This window comes from Dipodomys ordii, unplaced genomic scaffold (genome assembly GCF_000151885.1).
Source record: "Dipodomys ordii isolate 6190 unplaced genomic scaffold, Dord_2.0 Scaffold27, whole genome shotgun sequence".
Taxonomy (NCBI): domain Eukaryota; kingdom Metazoa; phylum Chordata; class Mammalia; order Rodentia; family Heteromyidae; genus Dipodomys; species Dipodomys ordii.
In genome coordinates, this window is record NW_012267243.1 from 9,954,785 (window position 1) to 9,972,726 (window position 17,942).

The 17,942-nt window shown below is 42.9% G+C and overlaps 2 protein-coding genes across 6 annotated transcripts in view; one reads left to right on the top strand and one right to left on the bottom strand.

Moving 5' to 3' along the window:
* The window catches only part of Ankrd45 (ankyrin repeat domain 45), a 24,685-nt gene that overhangs the window by 663 nt on the left and 6,080 nt on the right, over positions 1–17,942 (top strand). For 2 of the 5 annotated variants that reach the window (XM_013015420.1, XM_013015419.1), the window contains exons 2-4: positions 966–1,066; positions 5,988–6,330; positions 10,598–10,765. In XM_013015420.1, coding sequence (XP_012870874.1) covers positions 6,003–6,330; positions 10,598–10,765 — 496 coding nt within the window. In that variant the 5' untranslated portion in view covers positions 966–1,066; positions 5,988–6,002. Of the gene's footprint in view, positions 1–748; positions 850–965; positions 1,067–5,987; positions 6,331–10,597; positions 10,766–12,100; positions 12,165–17,942 lie in introns of those variants that run through there. The other 3 variants (XM_013015422.1, XM_013015418.1, XM_013015421.1) reach the window with 3 other exon arrangements.
* On the bottom strand, positions 12,625–14,304 carry LOC105985013. The gene is made up of 2 exons (XM_013015427.1): positions 13,981–14,304; positions 12,625–12,843 (listed from the first exon to the last, which is right to left on the bottom strand). The coding sequence occupies exons 1-2, from the start codon at positions 14,302–14,304 to the stop codon at positions 12,625–12,627; spliced, it is 543 nt and encodes a 180-aa protein (XP_012870881.1).

Sequence of the window (17,942 nt, forward strand, 5' to 3'; positions counted from 1 at the left end):
GGCCGGCCTCTTCCCGCCGGGGGCTGCGGGAAGGTGGGCTTCCGCGGCGAGGTCCGCAGCCCTCGGCGCCTCGCCCGTCCCCTCGGACCAGATCCCGGCAGCCCTCCTTCCCCGTGGAAGCCTCCTCCTCCCCCCTCCGCCACTCCACGCAGGCCCGGGCCGACCCCGGGGGTCTCCGGCCTCGGGGTTCTCGGCGCCGTGCCCCTCCCTCGCCCCCAGGCCTGGCCTCGGTTGCATCTTGCCAGCCGGGGAGAGCCTCGTGTCGGGGCCGGGAGGTGGAGGAGCGCCAGGGTGTCCTGGAGCTGGGACTGAAAATCCTGCTGAGCGTATTTATCAGACGGACGGACAGACAGACAGAATGCCATAGGAGAGAGAGGGAGAGAGGAGAGAGGAGGGGAAGGGAGAGGGGAGGGGAGGGAATATTCAATGGGCTTAAAAGGTCTTTCCCCATCTCCCGATTGCCTCCAGGCCGGTGGTTTGTCGTCTCGCTCCCGGAGACTCCTGCCACCCTCTCCTGACGCCTCACGTCTCCTGGGAAAGCCTGGATCCTCCCATCCTCAGCCCAAAGTGGATGCTCAGCCTCCCCCCCTCCGCCCCCCATTAAGGCGTCCTTTGCACACCACCCTTGGATCCTTCAGTTCACCCTGGCATTGTTGATTTAGGCTGAGAAATCAAATGGATTCGGGACCATGACCATTTCTACCCTGACTAACCTCTGATTTGTTATTACCCCAAATAACATATCTTTTTTCCAAAACTTATAGTACTGGGATATGAGCTCAGGGCCGTGAGCTTGCTAGACAAGTGCTCCACTACTTACGCCATGTCTCTAGTTTTTTTTTGCTTCAGGTATTTGTCACAGAGTGTCCTTCATTGCTGAGATTACAAGTGTAAGCTACCTTGGTTGGCTGAATTTTCACCAACATGTTCTGTGACTTCTGACCTTTCTCTGACCTTTGCTGCAGGATGTGATCCTTGCTAATGACTCCATACTTACTCTCATAAACACTCGTACTGGACTATTCTGCTGATTGATGAGCACACATTAAACAGTTCGAATGAACTGGTAAGTTGCCATATGTCTCTAAATGAAGGGGAGGTTTATGCCGATGAAGCTATAGAACTTTCCCTTTATTTGTTCCCTCTGGGAGATGAGATGGGTTGAGAGGACCATTTTCCTCAGATGCGAGCATCTTCAGCTTCATGGTCTCTTCTAGGTTCTAGCCTTTGGTTAGAATTAGATACGTCTTTTTTTTTTTTTTTGCCAGTCTTGGGGCTTGAATACAGGGCACGGGCACTGTCCCTGAGCTTCTCTTTTAAGTCTAGCACTCTACCACTTAAGCCACAGTGCCACTTTTGGCTTTTTCTGTTTATGTGATACTGAGGAATCCAACCCAGGGCTTCATGCATGCTAGGCAAGCACTCTACCACAGAGCCACATTCCCAGCCCCTGATGGCATCATTCTTGCCTGACATACAAAGTATGATAGCTTAAAATGTTAGAACTCTCTCTATTCTTGAGCTACTATACCATCTCCATCATTAAACTTCCTGTGTTTACAAAATATGTGAAAAAGTAATCTACAAGTCAGTCTAATTTAGCTTTTCCACTATTTATAATCACAGTGACTACAACAGTTTGTAAAACGCATATAAACATTTATAGAAGGAAGAGATTAATGTAGGACCACAGTAGCTGGAGAAATTCTAAGATTCTACCAATTATTTATTTGTTGGTTGGTTGAGCACAGTGCCAGGGTTAAATCTCGGGCCTCAAGTGTGCTCGGTAAGCTAGACTCCCAGCCCCTAGATTCTACCAGAAGACAGTGCATACTGTGATTATCTTTCATTCCACTCTTATGCTTTTTTTCTTTCCTTTATCTCACCATAGAATCAAAGGACAGTTTTGTTTTTAGCACTCTTTGGACTGTTGCTCCTTAAAAATACGACCAGAAAACTATGCCCTATAGGCTGCTACCTGTTTTGCAAATGATGTTTTCTTTAAACACAAACACATCCATTCATTTCTGTTATGTCTGTGACTATTCTTAATTTCCCCCGGCAGAGCTGAGTAGTGATACAGGAGGGCCCAGCAGCCTAAAGTATCTGTTACCTGGCCCTTTACCCCTGCTTGAGAAGCTCCATTCTCCGGAGGCTTTCATCAATATCAGCTGATCACCTTCCCATTTCATATTTTTCTCTCTCTTTTGGTCGGTTGTGGGGCTTGAACTCGGCTTGGGTGCTGTCCCTGTGCTCTTCAGCTCAAGGCGAGTGCTCTACCGTTTGAGCCATAGTGCCACTTGCGGTTTTCTGGTGGTTTATTGGAGATAAGAGTCTCACGGACTTTCCTGCCCCGGCTGGCTTTGAACCTTGATCCTCAGATCTCAGCCTCCTGAGTAGCTAGGATTACAGGCGTGACCACCGATGCCCAGCTGATATTTTTCTCTTCACTGTTGATAACTTCCTAACATTTCACCCTGTTCATTTTCTTGTGAAACACTTATGTTCATAGAATGTAACTACATGATCACAGGGAGTGTGTGTGTGTGTGTGTGTGTGTGTGTGTGTGTGTGTGTGTGTGTGTGTCTGTCTGACTGACTTCTGGTCCTGATGCTTGAACTCAGGGCCTAGACACTGTCCTTGAGCTTTTTCCCTCAAGACTAGCACTGTACCACTTGAACCACAGCTCTGCTGCTGCCTTTTTTTGTGTGGTTAATTGGAGAGAAGAGTCTTATGGACTTTCCTGCCAGGGCTGGCTTCAAACCATGATCCTCAGATCTCAGCCTCTTGAGTAGGATTTCAGGTTTGAGCCATCAGTCCTGACCACAGAATTTTTTTTTCTTATGTAGAAAGTAATACAGCTGGGCATGTATAGCTCATGCCTGTAATCTTAACTGCTCAGGGAGCTGAGGTCTTAAGATTGATGTTTAAAGCCAGCCAGGAAGATAAATCCAAGATACTCTTATCTCCAATTAACCACAAAAAAAGCCAAATATAAGCTGGGCGCCAGTGGCTTATGCCTGTAATGCTGTAATGCTGTAATCTCAGAAGGCTGAGATCTGAGGATCGTGGTTCAAAGCCAGGAAAGGGCAAGAAAGTCTATGAGACTTTTTATCTCCAATTAACCACCAGAAAACCATAAGTGGAGCTGTGGCTCAAGTGGTAGAGCATTTGCCTTGAGCTGAAGAACTGAGGGACAGCGCCTAGGCCCAGAGTTCAAGCCCCATGACCGACCAAAAAAAAAAAAAAGCCAGAAATAGAGCTGTGCCTCCAGTGGTAGAGTGCAGCAGTTTTGAGCAAAAAAAGCCAAGGGACAGCATGAGCTCTGAATTAAAAAGCCCTTGTTCGCTTCATGGTAACTGTCAAATTGCATCTTTTGTCTGTTCAATTTGTGTACCTTGGCTTGTGAGATCAAGTATGCGACTATATTTCATTTCCATCACTAAAACCTTAAGCAACCCCTCTCTGGTTACCTATAAAAACTAAGTTCTTGCCTCTTTTCATGAGTCTATGTCATGCTTATTTTGAATGGCTTATGTTGTGTAAGGTAGCCACTTCTTCAGCCCCTAAAATGCCTTGCATTTTTAATTTGGTACTTTTAGATTCTTCTTCCTGAATTTTCTTCCTTCTGAAAACCTAGTGTCAGTGTCTTGCCTGTTCTGGGTGAGCTAGTTTAAAAGCCAGATTCTTTACCAACTATATATGATTTCCTTTATTTCCTGTCCTTTTCCTTTACCTGGCCTTTACTCCTGGGAAACATTCTGAACCTTGTGTTCACACTAGTGTTTCCTCTTTTTTAAATAGTCATTTCAAGACAGGGTTTTGCTTTATAGCCCTGGCTTATCTCAAACTCACGATCTTCCTGCCTCAGCCTGAATTACAGGCACATTCTATCATACCCACCCCCTTTTCTTTCCATGGTGTTTTTGTATAGGCTATTGAACTGAGAGAGGAGATCTTACTGGCTGTGGCCAGACTTTACCCTCAGTCTTCCTATCATGTGAGACGCAGCAAGGGGAGAGCACATGCAGGGTGGATGCCTGGGGCTGTTCTGTGGCGTATGAACCCATCCCAGCAGGACGCTTCACTGCAAGGAGGTTGCTGTGTGCAGCCCCCACACAGTGTGAGTGCATTACAGGCGGGTGTGAATCGTGAGGGGGTGGGAAGGGCACTGGGAGCCCTGGCAGAAGCTGCCTGCCACGAGGCATACCACTATAATTTATTCCCTTCAACAGCTGTGGACTGCTTTGTGGGACTATATCCCAGTCTCTGCTCTTTAGTTTCCCCCTCTAGGTACTTGTTACCATGTCATCTTTTATGTATTCCATATTTTCTCCCTTAAATTTTAAGTTGTTGAGGACAAGAGATAAATTTGACTGTCACTTTTATAATCTACATAGTATCTACATACTACTATATTAGCAAGCTTTCACTAAGTCTTACTGACTGGATTCTATCTAAATGCCTATGTTTTAAAGTCGTCATAATGTGGCTCCAATAATCCAATTATTTCTCTCTTCCCCCCTCCTCTCTCTCCCTCTTTCTCTCATATATGCTGGCATCGGTATTTTAACTCTGGACCTTACAGTCTGCTTAGCTGGTGCACTACTACTTGACCACCCTCCACTTCCAGCTTTTTGCTGGTTTATTGGAGATGTTTCCCTCAGATTTGTCTGTCTGGGGCTGGCTTTGAGCTGTGATCCTCAGATCTTAGCCCTCTGAGTTTAGGATTACAGGTACATGAGCCTTCCCCAGGGAGGATCTGTTTTAGGTAGGTAGGTCTCTCTCTTTCTCTCTTTTTTTTTGTCAGTCATGGGGCTTGAACTTTGGACTTGGGTGCTATCCCTCAGCTCTTCAGCTCAAGGCAAGTACTCTACCGCTTGAGCCACAGCGCCACTTCTGGTTTTGTAGTGGTTTATTGGAGATACGAGTCTCATGGACTTTCTGGCCTGGGCTGGCTTTGAACTGTGATCCTCAGATCTCAGCCTCCTGAGTAACTAGGATGACAGGCATGAGCCACCAGCGCCTGGCTTGGCAGGTCTTTCTTTCTCTTTTAATCATTTTCTTATGAATTCATCTCACTTTAATCTTTCTTCTCTTGCTATTTTTTGAGGGGGGGGGCTTGTACTCAGGGCCTGGGCACTGTTTGAACTTCTTTTGCTCAAGGCTAGCACTCTACCACTTAAGCCACAGTGACTCTTCGGCTTCTTCTGTGTATGTAGTACTGAGGAATTGAACCCAGGGCTTCATGCATACTAGGCAAGCACTCTGTCACTAAGCCACATTCCCAGCCCATCTCTTGCTATTTTTTAAAAATGTTTATATCACACATTCAGCATTTTAGGCAGGCAGCTCTCTTTAATGTTCTCTTTTAATTATTTTCTAAAGTAGCTCACTTCAATCTCTCTTTTTTTTTTGTTGGTTATGGGGTTTGAACTCTAGGCCTGGGTGCTGTCCCTGAGTTCTCCAGCTCAAGGCGAGTGCTCTACCCCTTAAACCACAATGCCACTTCAGGTTTTCTGGTGGTTAATTGAAGGTAAGAGTCTCACAGACTTTCCTGCCTGGGCTGGGTTTGAACCATGATCCTCAGATTTAGCCTCCTGAGTAGCTAGGATTACAGGTATGAGCCACCAGCACCCAGCTTTCTCCCTCTTGGGAAAGTTTATATCACACATTTAGTATTTGGTATATACTTAGGCAATATATTTACTCATAATAGATTCACAGAAAACTTTGACAAAAATATCTTATTTGGGGGGGCGGGCAGATGGGAAGGCAGGGATGGTAAGGGGAAACAAAGGAGGAAGCAACAATGCTTGATAAGAAATGTACTCATTACCTTGCTCATGTAATTGTAACCCCTCTGTACGGTATTTTCACAATTAAAAAAACTTATTAATAAAAAAGTATCTTATTTTAGAATCATTTTCTTAACGTATTTTTTCTACCATCATGTCAGTTTGAAAAGATTTCTATTTTGGTCATAGGTATTTTGGGAGTTAATGGATCCAGAAGAAAGCCTTGAGTCAGACAGTACAGAAAAATCACTATCTTCCTCACAGCAACTATATGATGATGAATCCCAAGAGCCAGAGGAACTCAGCATGGAGAACCCCCTCCTACAGCCTGCTCTCACGGGGGATGTAGAAGGTTTGCAGAAGATTTTTGAGGATCCTGAAAATCCTCATCATGAAAATGCCATGCAGTTTCTCTTGGAAGAAGACATTGTTGGGAGAAACTTGTTGTATGCCGCTTGCATGGCCGGGCAAAGTGATGTCATTAGAGCTTTGGCAAAATATGGCGTGAATCTGAATGAGCAAACCACCAGAGGTATTCACCTTTCATCTCTCTTAGGACTACATAAAGATACTATGGACTCTCTTTAAGGCTGGATAAATTAGATGTGCCTGTTATATATGCATGAACACATATATGGGGCACACAGGGAAGCATATCAATGTTGATATGCAGATTTTAGTATTAGCTATCTGATTTGGCAAGGTACCTAAGTGCTTTCTTTCTGTTTCTTCATCTGCAGAATGAATATATTTTGTTATGAGGATTAACTAAGTAAATATAAGGAATGGTGGTTGGTACATAGTACATTTTCACATGGTAAATTCTTAATGTCACTGTTGATTTCTTTCCTTTGAAATGGTATGACGGGCTGAGAAGGTGGCTCAGTGGTAGAGCGCTTGCCTTGCATGCATGAGGCCCTGGGTTCAATTCCTCAGCACCACATAAGCAAAAAGAAAAAAGCTGGAAGTGGCGCTGTGGCTCAAGTGGTAGAGGGCTAGCCTTGAGCTGAAGAGCTGAGGCTCAGTATTCAAGCCCCATGACTGACAAAAAGATAAAGAAATCAGGGGCTGGGAAGTGGCTCAGTGGTAGAGCACTTGCCTTGCATGCATGAGGCCCTAGGTTCCATTCCTCAGCACCACATAAGCAAAAAGAAAAAAGCTGGAAGTGGCGCTGTGGCTCAAGTGATAGAGCGCTAGCCTTGAGCTGAAGAGCTGAGGGACAGCGCCCAGGCCCAGAGTTCGGGCCCCACAACCAGTTCCACCCCCCCCCCAAAAAAAAGAAATGGTATGACTTTTTAGCAGTCATTATCGTTAGCTCTTTCAATTCACTAATTTGTTTTTTTGTAGACAGCATGGTCATGGTAGAAAAGTCCTCTCCAGTAAATAAGGACTATGCCTTCTCTCCACTCAGATGGAAATTTAAAAAATGATGATATATTGAGCCATAAGAAAGTCTCAAATGTCAATCTGTCACACTCCTGGGTTTCTGACCGCAATAAAATAAAATGAGAAAATAGCAACAAAAAGATCAGTGAGCCGACACCAGTGGCTTATGCCTATGATCATAGCCTCTCAGGAGGCTGATATCTGGACATGGCTCAACTCAAGCCCCAGCAGAAAAGTCCATGAGACTCTGTCTCCAACCAGCCAGCAAAAATCTAGACAGGAGGCTTGACTTGAGTGGTTGAGTGGCAGCCATGAGCAAGCCAGCCAAGCGGGCCCAGGAGGCCCTCAATGCCAGCTCCAGTACTTGTGTGTGTCTGCGATCCAGAGTGCTTCCTATTTGGAATGGCCGCCTACTCAGGCTTTCAGTGCATCGTGTTTCTCCCTTGGCAGCTCAACCGCCATCTTCAGAAGGCGGGGACACGAAGGCGGTGTGTGGGTGCTTCTTAGCTCCTCATTTTATAGTTATTAAGTTCTTTGTGCCCCCAACATTCATATGTTCAACACTTAATGTCCAATGCACCAGGGGGCATGGTTCCTTGTGGGAAGTGTTTAGATGGAGCCCTTAAGCATGGATTAAAGCCATTATTAAAAAGCGCTTTGGAAGGTGTGCATGGCAGTTTATGCCGATAACCGTGGGAGGTGGAGATGGGGAGATTGCAGTGTGAGGATAGTTCAGACACAAAAGTTTAGGGACCTCCATCTCGACCAATGGCCAGATGCAGGGGTGTGCACCTGTCATCTCAGCAATGGGGGAAAGCATAAATAGAGAGGATCACAGTCCAGGCTGGCCAGGACATATAGCAAGACCTATCTCAAAAGATAACCCACACAAAGATGGCTGATGGAGTGGCTCAAGTGGTAGAGTGCCTGACTAGCAAGTGCAAGGCTCTGAGTTCGAACCCCAGATCTGCCCAAAATAAAACAACAGAACAACAACAGAAAGCAAACCATGTGGCCACAGACCCTACATCTTAACTCGCTTTGTTTACTTGCACCCGGTGTAGCCCTGGTAAAGGTAGAGATGCTCTGGCCTTCATCTTCCATCGCGTATTTTAGTGGAGCCATTAGTGCCCTCCTCACAGGGCTGTTGGATTTAATGAAGCACACTAAAATGCCCAGTGCTCAATAGATACCACACTTTTGTTTATTCTCTTTGCTTAACTCTTCTTTAGTATAATACCTGCCTCTGTGGGTAGAGTGAATTTTCATAATCCTGTATTGACTCGGAATGTGTTTTGAATCTATTTACCTTCTTATGCCAGTAGCAGGATTTAGACACCATTGATACAAGAACAATACCACATCAGATGGCTCAGCCTGCTGGCCAAAGATAATCTCTCCTGCCCAGTCAGTCGTACCCTCCATTTACTACTGCTGCTTTTTTTATTTTTATTTTTTGTGCTGGTACTAGGATTTGAATTCAGCACCATGCTCTTCTGCTCAGGTTTTTTGCTCATGCCTGGTGCTCTACCATTTGAACCATGCCTCCAGTTCAGCAATTTGTTAATTGGAGCTAAGAGTCTTGAAGAGTTTTTTCTACCTAGGCTGGCTTTGAAATGTGATCCTCCAGGTCTCAGCCTCCTGAATCGGAAGAATTATAAGTGTGAGCCACTTGTGTCCAGCTGTTTCATTGTTTTCTAAGTAAGCATCTTGGAACTGGTTTCCATATGGGGTTGGATTGAATTTGCACCTTCCATCCAGAGAACCAGGGCTGTGTTCCCCTTGGGTTGCTGGGAAATGCCCAAGGTTGGGTTCCTAGCACAGATGATACCAGGCAGGCAGAAGGTAGACAAGAACTACCAGTCACCTCTCAGTATAAATAACTCTTCCGTGAGGGACAGCAAGGAGACACAAGTGTCAGTGAGAGGTACAAAGAGAGCAACACATCTTGCTTGCCTTGCTAGGATTGCTACTTGCTTTCTTGGTGCTAGATCCCCCATTTAAGTTAAAATGATGATTTTTGGTCTTTTTTAGTTTTTAAAGCAGCCTGAAAAACATGTAGAAGCACATGCCATATTTATCACCCTGACAAGGATACTATCCCATTCAATTGCCTCAGAAAGTCTAAAATACTTTCTAATTTGGTAGTTCATAATTTCAGCTTTAATTCCAAAGGTTAATCTCCAAACCAAAGCATACAGTTGGAGTAATTTCTATGATAGTGCTAACAGTAGTGCCAGAGTAATTAGGGTTCCATGGAAAATTCCTTGAAACCCCAGCATCAGGTTGATCCAAAACAGACTGACATCTTCCTTAGCTCATGTTGAGTTGCTCAGACTTCAGACTGCCTGGGTTGGGTATTTTGTGTTCATCATTTTTTGGCTGTATTCCTTGGGCAAATTTCTTAACATCTCTGGACTTCAGTTTTCTTATCTGTAAGATGAAAATCACAATAATTCTGACGCTCTAGAGCTTATAAAGTTAACTGAGTTTGGGGCTGGGAAGGGGGCTCAGTGGTAGAGCGCTTGCCTTGCATGCCTGAGGCCTGGGTTCGATTCCTCAGCACCACACAAGCAAAAAGAAAAAAGGCGGAAGTGGCACTGTGGCTCAAGTGGTAGAGCTCTGGCCTTGAGCTGAAGAGCTGAGGGACAGTGCCCAGGCCCAGAGTTCAGGCCCCATGACCGGACCAAAAAAAAAAAAAAAGTTAACTGAGTTTATGTAAAGCACTTCGGGTCTCATTCAGTACTCAGTTATAATCTACTGTCACACATAGTCTAACTTAATGTATAGATGAACCTTTGACTTACAGTGGGTCATGACCCAGTTCTATTAGCAAAATAGTGTAAGTGTACTTACTATATCCAGCCTACTCACTGGAGATTATCCACCATCTGCCTTTGTGATAGTGGGGCTTCCTGGGAACTCTGTTCACTTTTGCTTTTCAGCATCTCAGGAGAGTATCAGACCTTTTTTTTTTTTTTTTTCTGGTCTTAGGGCTTGAACTCGGGGCCTGGGCTCTGTCCCTGAGCCTCTCTGTGCTCAAGGCTAGAACTCTACCAATTGAGCCACAGCACCACTGCCAGATTTTTCTGAGTAGTTTATTGGAGATAAGAGTCTCATGGATTTCCCTGTCAGGGCTGGCTTCAAGCTGAGATCCTCAGATCTTAGCCTCCTGAGTAGCTAGGATTATAGGCATTAGCTACCAGTGTCTGACTTAGACAATTTGAATGTTAAGATTCTGCATAGTCTCTCTCTCTCTGTCTCTCTCTCTCTGTCTCTCTCTCTCTCTCTCCTTCTCTCTCTATGTATATATAGTACCACTGTAAAGCAAAAACAAAAATCATGTCAGACTGTCCTAAGTTGGAGATTGTTCCTAGTCTGTTGGACCTGACCTTCTTCATTCTGCTCACTAGGGTATACACTCTTACACTGTGCTGCAGCCTGGGGTCGTTTGGAAACTTTGAAAGCCCTTGTAGACCTGGATGTTGACATAGAAGCTTTAAACTTCCGGGAAGAAAAGGCTCGAGATGTTGCTGCTCGATACAATCAGACTGAGTGTGTTGAGTTTCTGGACCGGGCAGGTAAGGAAGCTCATATACTCTTAGTAATGGAAAAACATGATTAACATTTTCCCCTGTGAAATAGATTTTTTTTTTTGTCTGTCATGGGGCCTGAACTCTGGGCCTGGGTGCTGCCCCTCAGCTCTTCAGCTCAAGGCTAGTGCTCTATCACTTGAGCCACTGGGCCACTTCTGGCCTTTTCTGTTTATGTGGTGCTGAGGAATAGAACCCAGGGCCTCATTCATGCAAGCCAAGCACTGTACCACTGAGCCACCTTCCCAGACCCGATACTTTTTTTAAAGTAGCACTGAGTTTTGAACTCATGATGTTATGCTTGCAAGGTAAGCACTCTACCATTTGAGCTGCACCTATAGGCCTTGGATGTTTCATTTATTTTCAATAATATGAAATCTGCCTTTTTTCTCTTTAGCCTCTCTAATTTGCTGTTTGTCTATAACATTGCACCTAATAGGAATTGTGTATCTTGGGAGCTTATTAATATACCTACTTGTAACAGGATAACCAGTCATTTCTATACATACAATATATGTTTAGGACTGTTTTTTTGAGACAGCCAGGCAAAATAGATTATTCTTTCAATGTTAAAGAAATCAAGGGCTGAGAATGTGGCTTAGTGGTAGAGTGCTTGCCTAGCATGCATGAAGCCCTGGGTTCAATTCTTCAGTACCACATAAAGAGAAAAAGTCAGAAGTGGCGCTGCAGCTCAAGTGGTAGAGCGTTAGCCTGGAGGACAGAGAGGCTCGAGGACAGTGCCTAAGCTCTGAATTCAAGCTTCAGGACTGGCAAAAAAAAAGAAATAAAAAATATTTCAGTAATATATTTAATTCCCCAGATAGAAAAAAATAGTAATACTTTGAAAGGATGGCATTGTCCAAAAAAGAGAAATATACTCATTACCTGATTTATGAAGTGATAACTCACTCCTCTATACCACACCTTAATAATAATAAATTTGTTTAAAATGTTAATACTGATAAAATACTTATTTAATCCATTAATCTATTATGCTTATAATTACAATGATAATTACCCTTATGGTTTGAGAAAATTTCTAGGATATGTCATCATTTTCTTAACTAGTTTACTGATTACATAGGCACATTTTCATTGAGCTGTACACTTTTAATTTCTCCACTTTTCTGTACGCTTATTATACAGAAATTTTTTAAAAAGCCTATGTGCTACTTAAAGTTTTGCTGATATTTTGTAGTAACATCTAATGTTGTATGAACATACACAAACTAGTGAATATGAACACATTTAACACAACATTCATTTTATATGGTTAACTGTATTTGTGCCTTTAAGCATTTACTGAATGATCCTATTGGACAGGCATAGAAGGGAAAAGGGCCTGAGTGGAATCTTAGAGCTGGATGTGCACGTGGCCTGTTGGAGGACAGTGACAAGATTTCCTGACTGAAGAGTAAGCAAGTCAGAGTTTCCTGGGGCAGGCTGTGGCATAGATGGAATAATACAAGGATTTCAATACAGCTGTCTGTCTCCATTTGAAACCTATAAGACCTTCAACAAAGTACTTAAATTCTCTGCATCTGATATTTCTTTTCTGAGCAAAGGGGACCGTTAATAGTTCTTTCCTTGACAAGTGCTGCAGCTCTCAAAGTCAAACCGTGCCCTGAAATGCCAGACCAAGGTGTTTTTGTTTTATCTTAGGAGTCACTTTAGTAAGTATGGATTCATAGAATGGAAATCCAGACTTTTTTTTTTGAGAAAATTTCAGTAAAGATTGTGGCAAAAAAATTACAAAGACTCTCAAAGGACTACTTTACCCTTAGATAAGTCCTCTTAAGGATCTCTCTTGTAATTTCCATGTTTGACTGAACTATGTTTGCATGTGCTCATGCTTCATGTACTCTGATTCCTTTCCTCCACCTCCACTCTTCTTGCTCTTTGTGTTGTTTTACTTTCTTAGGGAAAGAATGTTGGGACACCTTTTTCAGGTACTTGGTCATCATTGATGTCGTGGCCAGCAGTCTGCAGAGTATTTGATCAATGTCATAGATGGATGGACTTTCTAGGTCTTTATCAGGTTTATCTAAGGAGGCTTGTCTTCTCAGCTAAAAGGAGCAAAACAAATGATAGAGAGACTTTTATCTGAGTTCAAATTTAGACCTGCATTCTGCATATATAAACTTAAATTCTATTAAATGCATACAGCAGTTATTTATACAAGAGAAAAGTTATCAAAGAAAGTCTGAGAAGAAATGTTCTTCTATATTATGCAAAACAAGGGTAGCTTGGTCACTGCTGTCATCAAGGAACTCTAGTGCTTTCCTATGTTTACTCTGCTGGGAGAGATGATTTGAATATTAGCACCTTTGCTAAACAATATCAACCTGAAAACCATAACCACAGGCCTTTATAAAAGAAGAAAGCCCACAGGGTGAACAAATGGAGCAGTAGTACTCACTAGACTCTATGTTGAAAATGAACTGTACAACTTGTGGGTGGAAATGGGAGATGAAAAACTGGGAGAGAGCAAGGGAAGGAATCACATTGTTCAAAAAGGAATGTACTCATTACCTGTAACCTCTCTGTATATCACCTTTAAAATATAAAAAAGAAAGCTTTTATAAATACACACATGTATGTGTATATATGTAAATGTTTATGTGTATATATATACATATACATATATATACATATACATATATATACATATATATATATATATATATTCCAGTGGGCTTTTAGGATTGCCTCCAACTGTGGTGCCATCTATTGGCAAAGTGGGAAATTAGTTTAGAAGTTCTAGTTCTCAGAAAATTATCCAATTAGAAATCAGTTTACAGTCCATTTAAAAAGTTCATAGCAACATTTGTACTTAGCTTTTGTAGACAGGCCTAGAAAATCTTTAAGAGATCTCGTGTTCCAGCTCATTGATCATTCTATGATCTGGAACAAGAGAGCTGAGAAAGAGCAAATGACTTACCTAAGGGTTGAGACAGGTGACTTCATTTTCTACACATCATACACACTGTAGCTCACTACTTGTACTTGAAATAGGAGTAGTCTAGATGATTTTAAGGAAATTCTGATTCAGTGTACATTTGTTGAGTAGCTAATACATGCAAGATACTGTGCTAGAGCCTGAGAAGGGAGGAGGTTGCCGAGGGGAATAACCTTTGTTCAGAGAAGCCGATGATCTTACGTTCTAAACTCTTTGAAGTTCTATGTTTACATCAGAAATTCACCTTTTTTTGGTGTTTCTTCCATTTCATCCACAGGTAATGGACAGATAAAACAGATAGGATTAAAAAGAGAGCTTGTACTACAATATAACTAAGGTGCAAACAACTCTGAACTATATCCATGTTAGCAAAGCTACAGAATAGCTTGTCCAGAGGGAAAGGCAGACAGTGGGATGGAGAAGCCTTCACTTTCAGATAGTGCACTTCTTCTGGAAAAATCTCCCATCCAACCTTTGTCCAGATTGTTCCATCACAAATGCAGAAGCTCTCCTTGAAAAAGCAGATAAACAACAGAGGGAAAATCAGGGCCAGGCCTTGATTAGACATCTTTCTTTCACAATTGGGAAGAAAATCTGGAGTTAATTAAAAAATTGATCAGAACAGAGCAGAAAATGCCCCATGTATTGTTCATATGGTACTTCAGTCAAGGCATTTCAGATAGTCTTGCTGATCAGCCAGATATACCCAGAAAACTATACAATGAGAATCATTGTAACATCATAGGTTATAGTGACTCGGGGAGAAGGCCAATGACCTCATAAAGAACTATGCTGGAATTCAAAGGCATCACCAACCTGTTAGCTTAGGTTTTCTTCATTCTCTACCTCCCTTACTCCCTCTCTTACTCCCTCCCTCCCTTCTTTCCTTCCTTCCTTCCTTCTTCCTTCCTTCTTTCCTTCTTCTCCCTCCCTCCCTTCTTTTCTTCCTTTTCTTTCCTTCCTTCTTCCTTCCTTCCTCCATCCCTTCCTACCTTTACTCCTTCCTTCCTTCCTTCCTTTTTTCCTTCCTTCCTGCCTTCCTTCTCTCTCTCTTTCTTTCTCCCCCATTTTTTCTTTTTCTTTTTGCTGGTACTGGGATTTAAACTTGGCTATGCTAGGCAGGGACTCTACTGTGGAGCCATGCCTCTAACCCTTTTTTTGCTCACTTCCTGTTCCCAAGTGTCCAGAACTATAATCCACCTAATTTGGCTGGCCTCAACGGCAGTCTGATCTCAGCATCCCAGATAGCAGGGGTTTGGGGGGGAATCATGGACACCAGGCTTAGTTTCTTCAATTTTCTTAGAAATTGTTAAGATTTTACTAGTAATAAGTTTAATGATGATACTAACAAAGTCTCAGAAATTGTATTCATAGCACCTTGGTAGCACTGTGGTGCCCTGAAGGTGGTGTGTGAGGGGTGAAAAAGGCGGCCTGGTACACGGGAGAAGAAGATGGTGAGGTAGCATTGTACATGACAAAAAGATGGGATCTAGGCCGTGTGTGTGTGTGTGTGTGTGTGTGTGCGCGTGCACATGCATGTGCGCGCGTGCACACACACACACTCTCTCTCTCTCTCTCTCTCTCTCTGGTACAGGGGCTTGAATTCAGGGCCCGGGTGCTTTTCCTTAGCTCTTTTGCTCATGGCTGACATTCTACCCTTTGAGCCACAGCTCCACTTCTGGCTTTTTATTGGTTAACTAGAGAGTTTCGTGGACATATCTGTTAAGGCTGGCTCTGAACTGCGATCCTCAGATCTCATTCTTCTGAGTAGCTAGGACTATAGATGTGAGCCACCTGTTCCTAACTAAGTGTTTTGTATACGTGTACATATCCGTGTGTGTGTGCTGATATTGGGGCTTGAACTCAGGGCCTGGGCATCATTCTTGAGCTGTTTTGCTTAAGGCTAGCACTCTACCACTTGAGCCACAGCTCCACTTTTAGTTTTTTTTTTTGTGGTTAATAAGTGTCTCTCAGACTTCTCCTCCCTGGGCTGGTTTCAAATTGTGATACTCAGATCTCAGCCTCCTGAATAGTTAGGTTATAAGTGTGAGCCACTGGCACCTAGCTAGGTTTTTTTTTTAAAGAGAAAATTAGCTTTAAATTTTTTTGTGAAGGATAAAGAATAGTAAAACAAGTAAAAGTTTGTTGGAAATACTTTTTGTTGACTCTAAGGTAGATAGTTTAATAGATAAGGTATCATTAGCATCAAGTGTAATGTTTTACATTTCTTTTGTTCTTCAAAGATGTTAGTGAACTCTAAGTATATTCTAGGTATGAGGCCCTTGTTGGATGTATAACTAGCTAGTGAAGATCTCCCATTCTGTGGCCTTTCTATTTGTCTTGCTAGCTATGTCCTTTGCCATGCAGAAACTCTGCAGTTTAATGCAATCCAGTTATACAGCCTTTTTTTTTTTTTTGATTTGTTGTGTTTCTGGGTCTTAGGAAGTTTCATCCTGTGCCAAGGAATCCTGTTGTTTCCCTTATCCATAACTTCCTGTAGTAATTTCAGGGTATGTGGTCTTACATTGAGGTCTTTGATCCATTTGGAATTGATTCTGGTGCAGGGTGATATATTCAGGAACTAACTAAAGTTTTCCACGTGTTTAGCCAATTCTGCCCAGCACCATTTGTTGAAGAGGCTGTCTTTCTTCCATCCTGTGTTTTTGGTTCCCTTATCAAAGATTAGGTGGCCATAGGTCTGTGGGTTCATTTTGTGGGTCTTTAGTTCTATTCCATGTGTCCTGAGGCCTGTTCATGTGCCAGTACCAAGCTGTTTTTTTTTTTATATATAATTACGGCTTTATAACAGAGTTTGAAGTTTGGTATTGATATTCTTCCAATAGTCTTCTTCCTGCTAAGGATTGTTTTTGCTATTTGGGGGTCTTTGGTTATTCCATATGAGTTTGGTTGTAGGGCTTGAACTCAGGGCCTGGGCACTGTCCCTGAGCTTCTTTTGCTCAAGGCTGGAACTTTACCACTGGAGCCACAGTTCCACTTCCAGTTTTTAAGTGGTTTATTGGAGATAAGAGTCTCTTGGGGACTTTTCTGCCCAGACTGGCTTTGAACCACAATCCTTAGATTGCAGCCTCCTGAATAGCTAGGATTACAGGCATGAGCCACTGGAGCCTGATTTCATATGCGGTTTTAGATTGCCTTTCTATATTATTGAAGAATGTTGTTGGGATTTTGATGGGTATCACACTGAATTTTTGGCAGCACTGCCATTTCCACAAAGTTAATCCTCCCAATCCAGGATCATGGGAGATTTTCTACCTCCTTAAGTCTATTTTAATTTCCTTTTTCAAGTTTCCCAGATGCCTCTTAGTAGATGAATGGATCAAGAAAATGTGGTATATATACACAATGGAATTCTATGCTTCTGTCAGAAAGAATGACATTTCTCCGTCCATAAGAAAATGGAAAGACCTGGGAAAAATTATATTAAGTGAAGTAAGGCAGGCCCAAAAGAAACATAGGCTGTATGGTCTCCCTCATTTGTAATAACTAGACTATATCTATCATATTCATAGCAGAGGATCACAGCAGTTCAATAGCTATGTGCATATGACCATATAAAACGATGTTTAGCGAAATGAACTCCAAGAAATGGAAACGAGGTTTTTCTAGTGCACTATTTCCTTCCTCCCTCCCTCCCTCCCTTTCTCCTCCCTCCCTCCATCCCTCCCTCCCTTCCTTCCCCTTTGGTTTATTCCTTGTTGGCACTGTTTTTGATCTCTGTACCCTTTGTCTTGTATATAAGGTTATCTGATTTAAGGGAGGGAAGGGGAATCACAGAAACGGTGGGACAGAGGGTGGAGCAACGCAGCAGTGATATTCCCTAGACACTATGTTGAGATGAACTTTACAACTGGGAAGGGAGGAGAATGGGGGGAGGGAGTGGGAGAAAATGAGGGAGGGGGTGACATTGTTCAAAAAGAAATGTGCTCATTACCTTACTTATGTAAGGTAATGTAACCCCTCTGTACATCACCTTTGCAATAAAAAAGACATACTACTACATTTCGGGACCACACTGAGTGTTCCAAAGAGACCATGGCAGGTTACCTCTCTGCAGTTGCGTAAAAACACTGGGAGCAGCAATCCCGTGCATGCACACACACTCCTGCAGAGTTCTGAGTGTGTGATAACTTTGGGAGCAGCAATCCCGTGCACGCACACACACTCCTGCAGAGTTCTGAGTGTGTG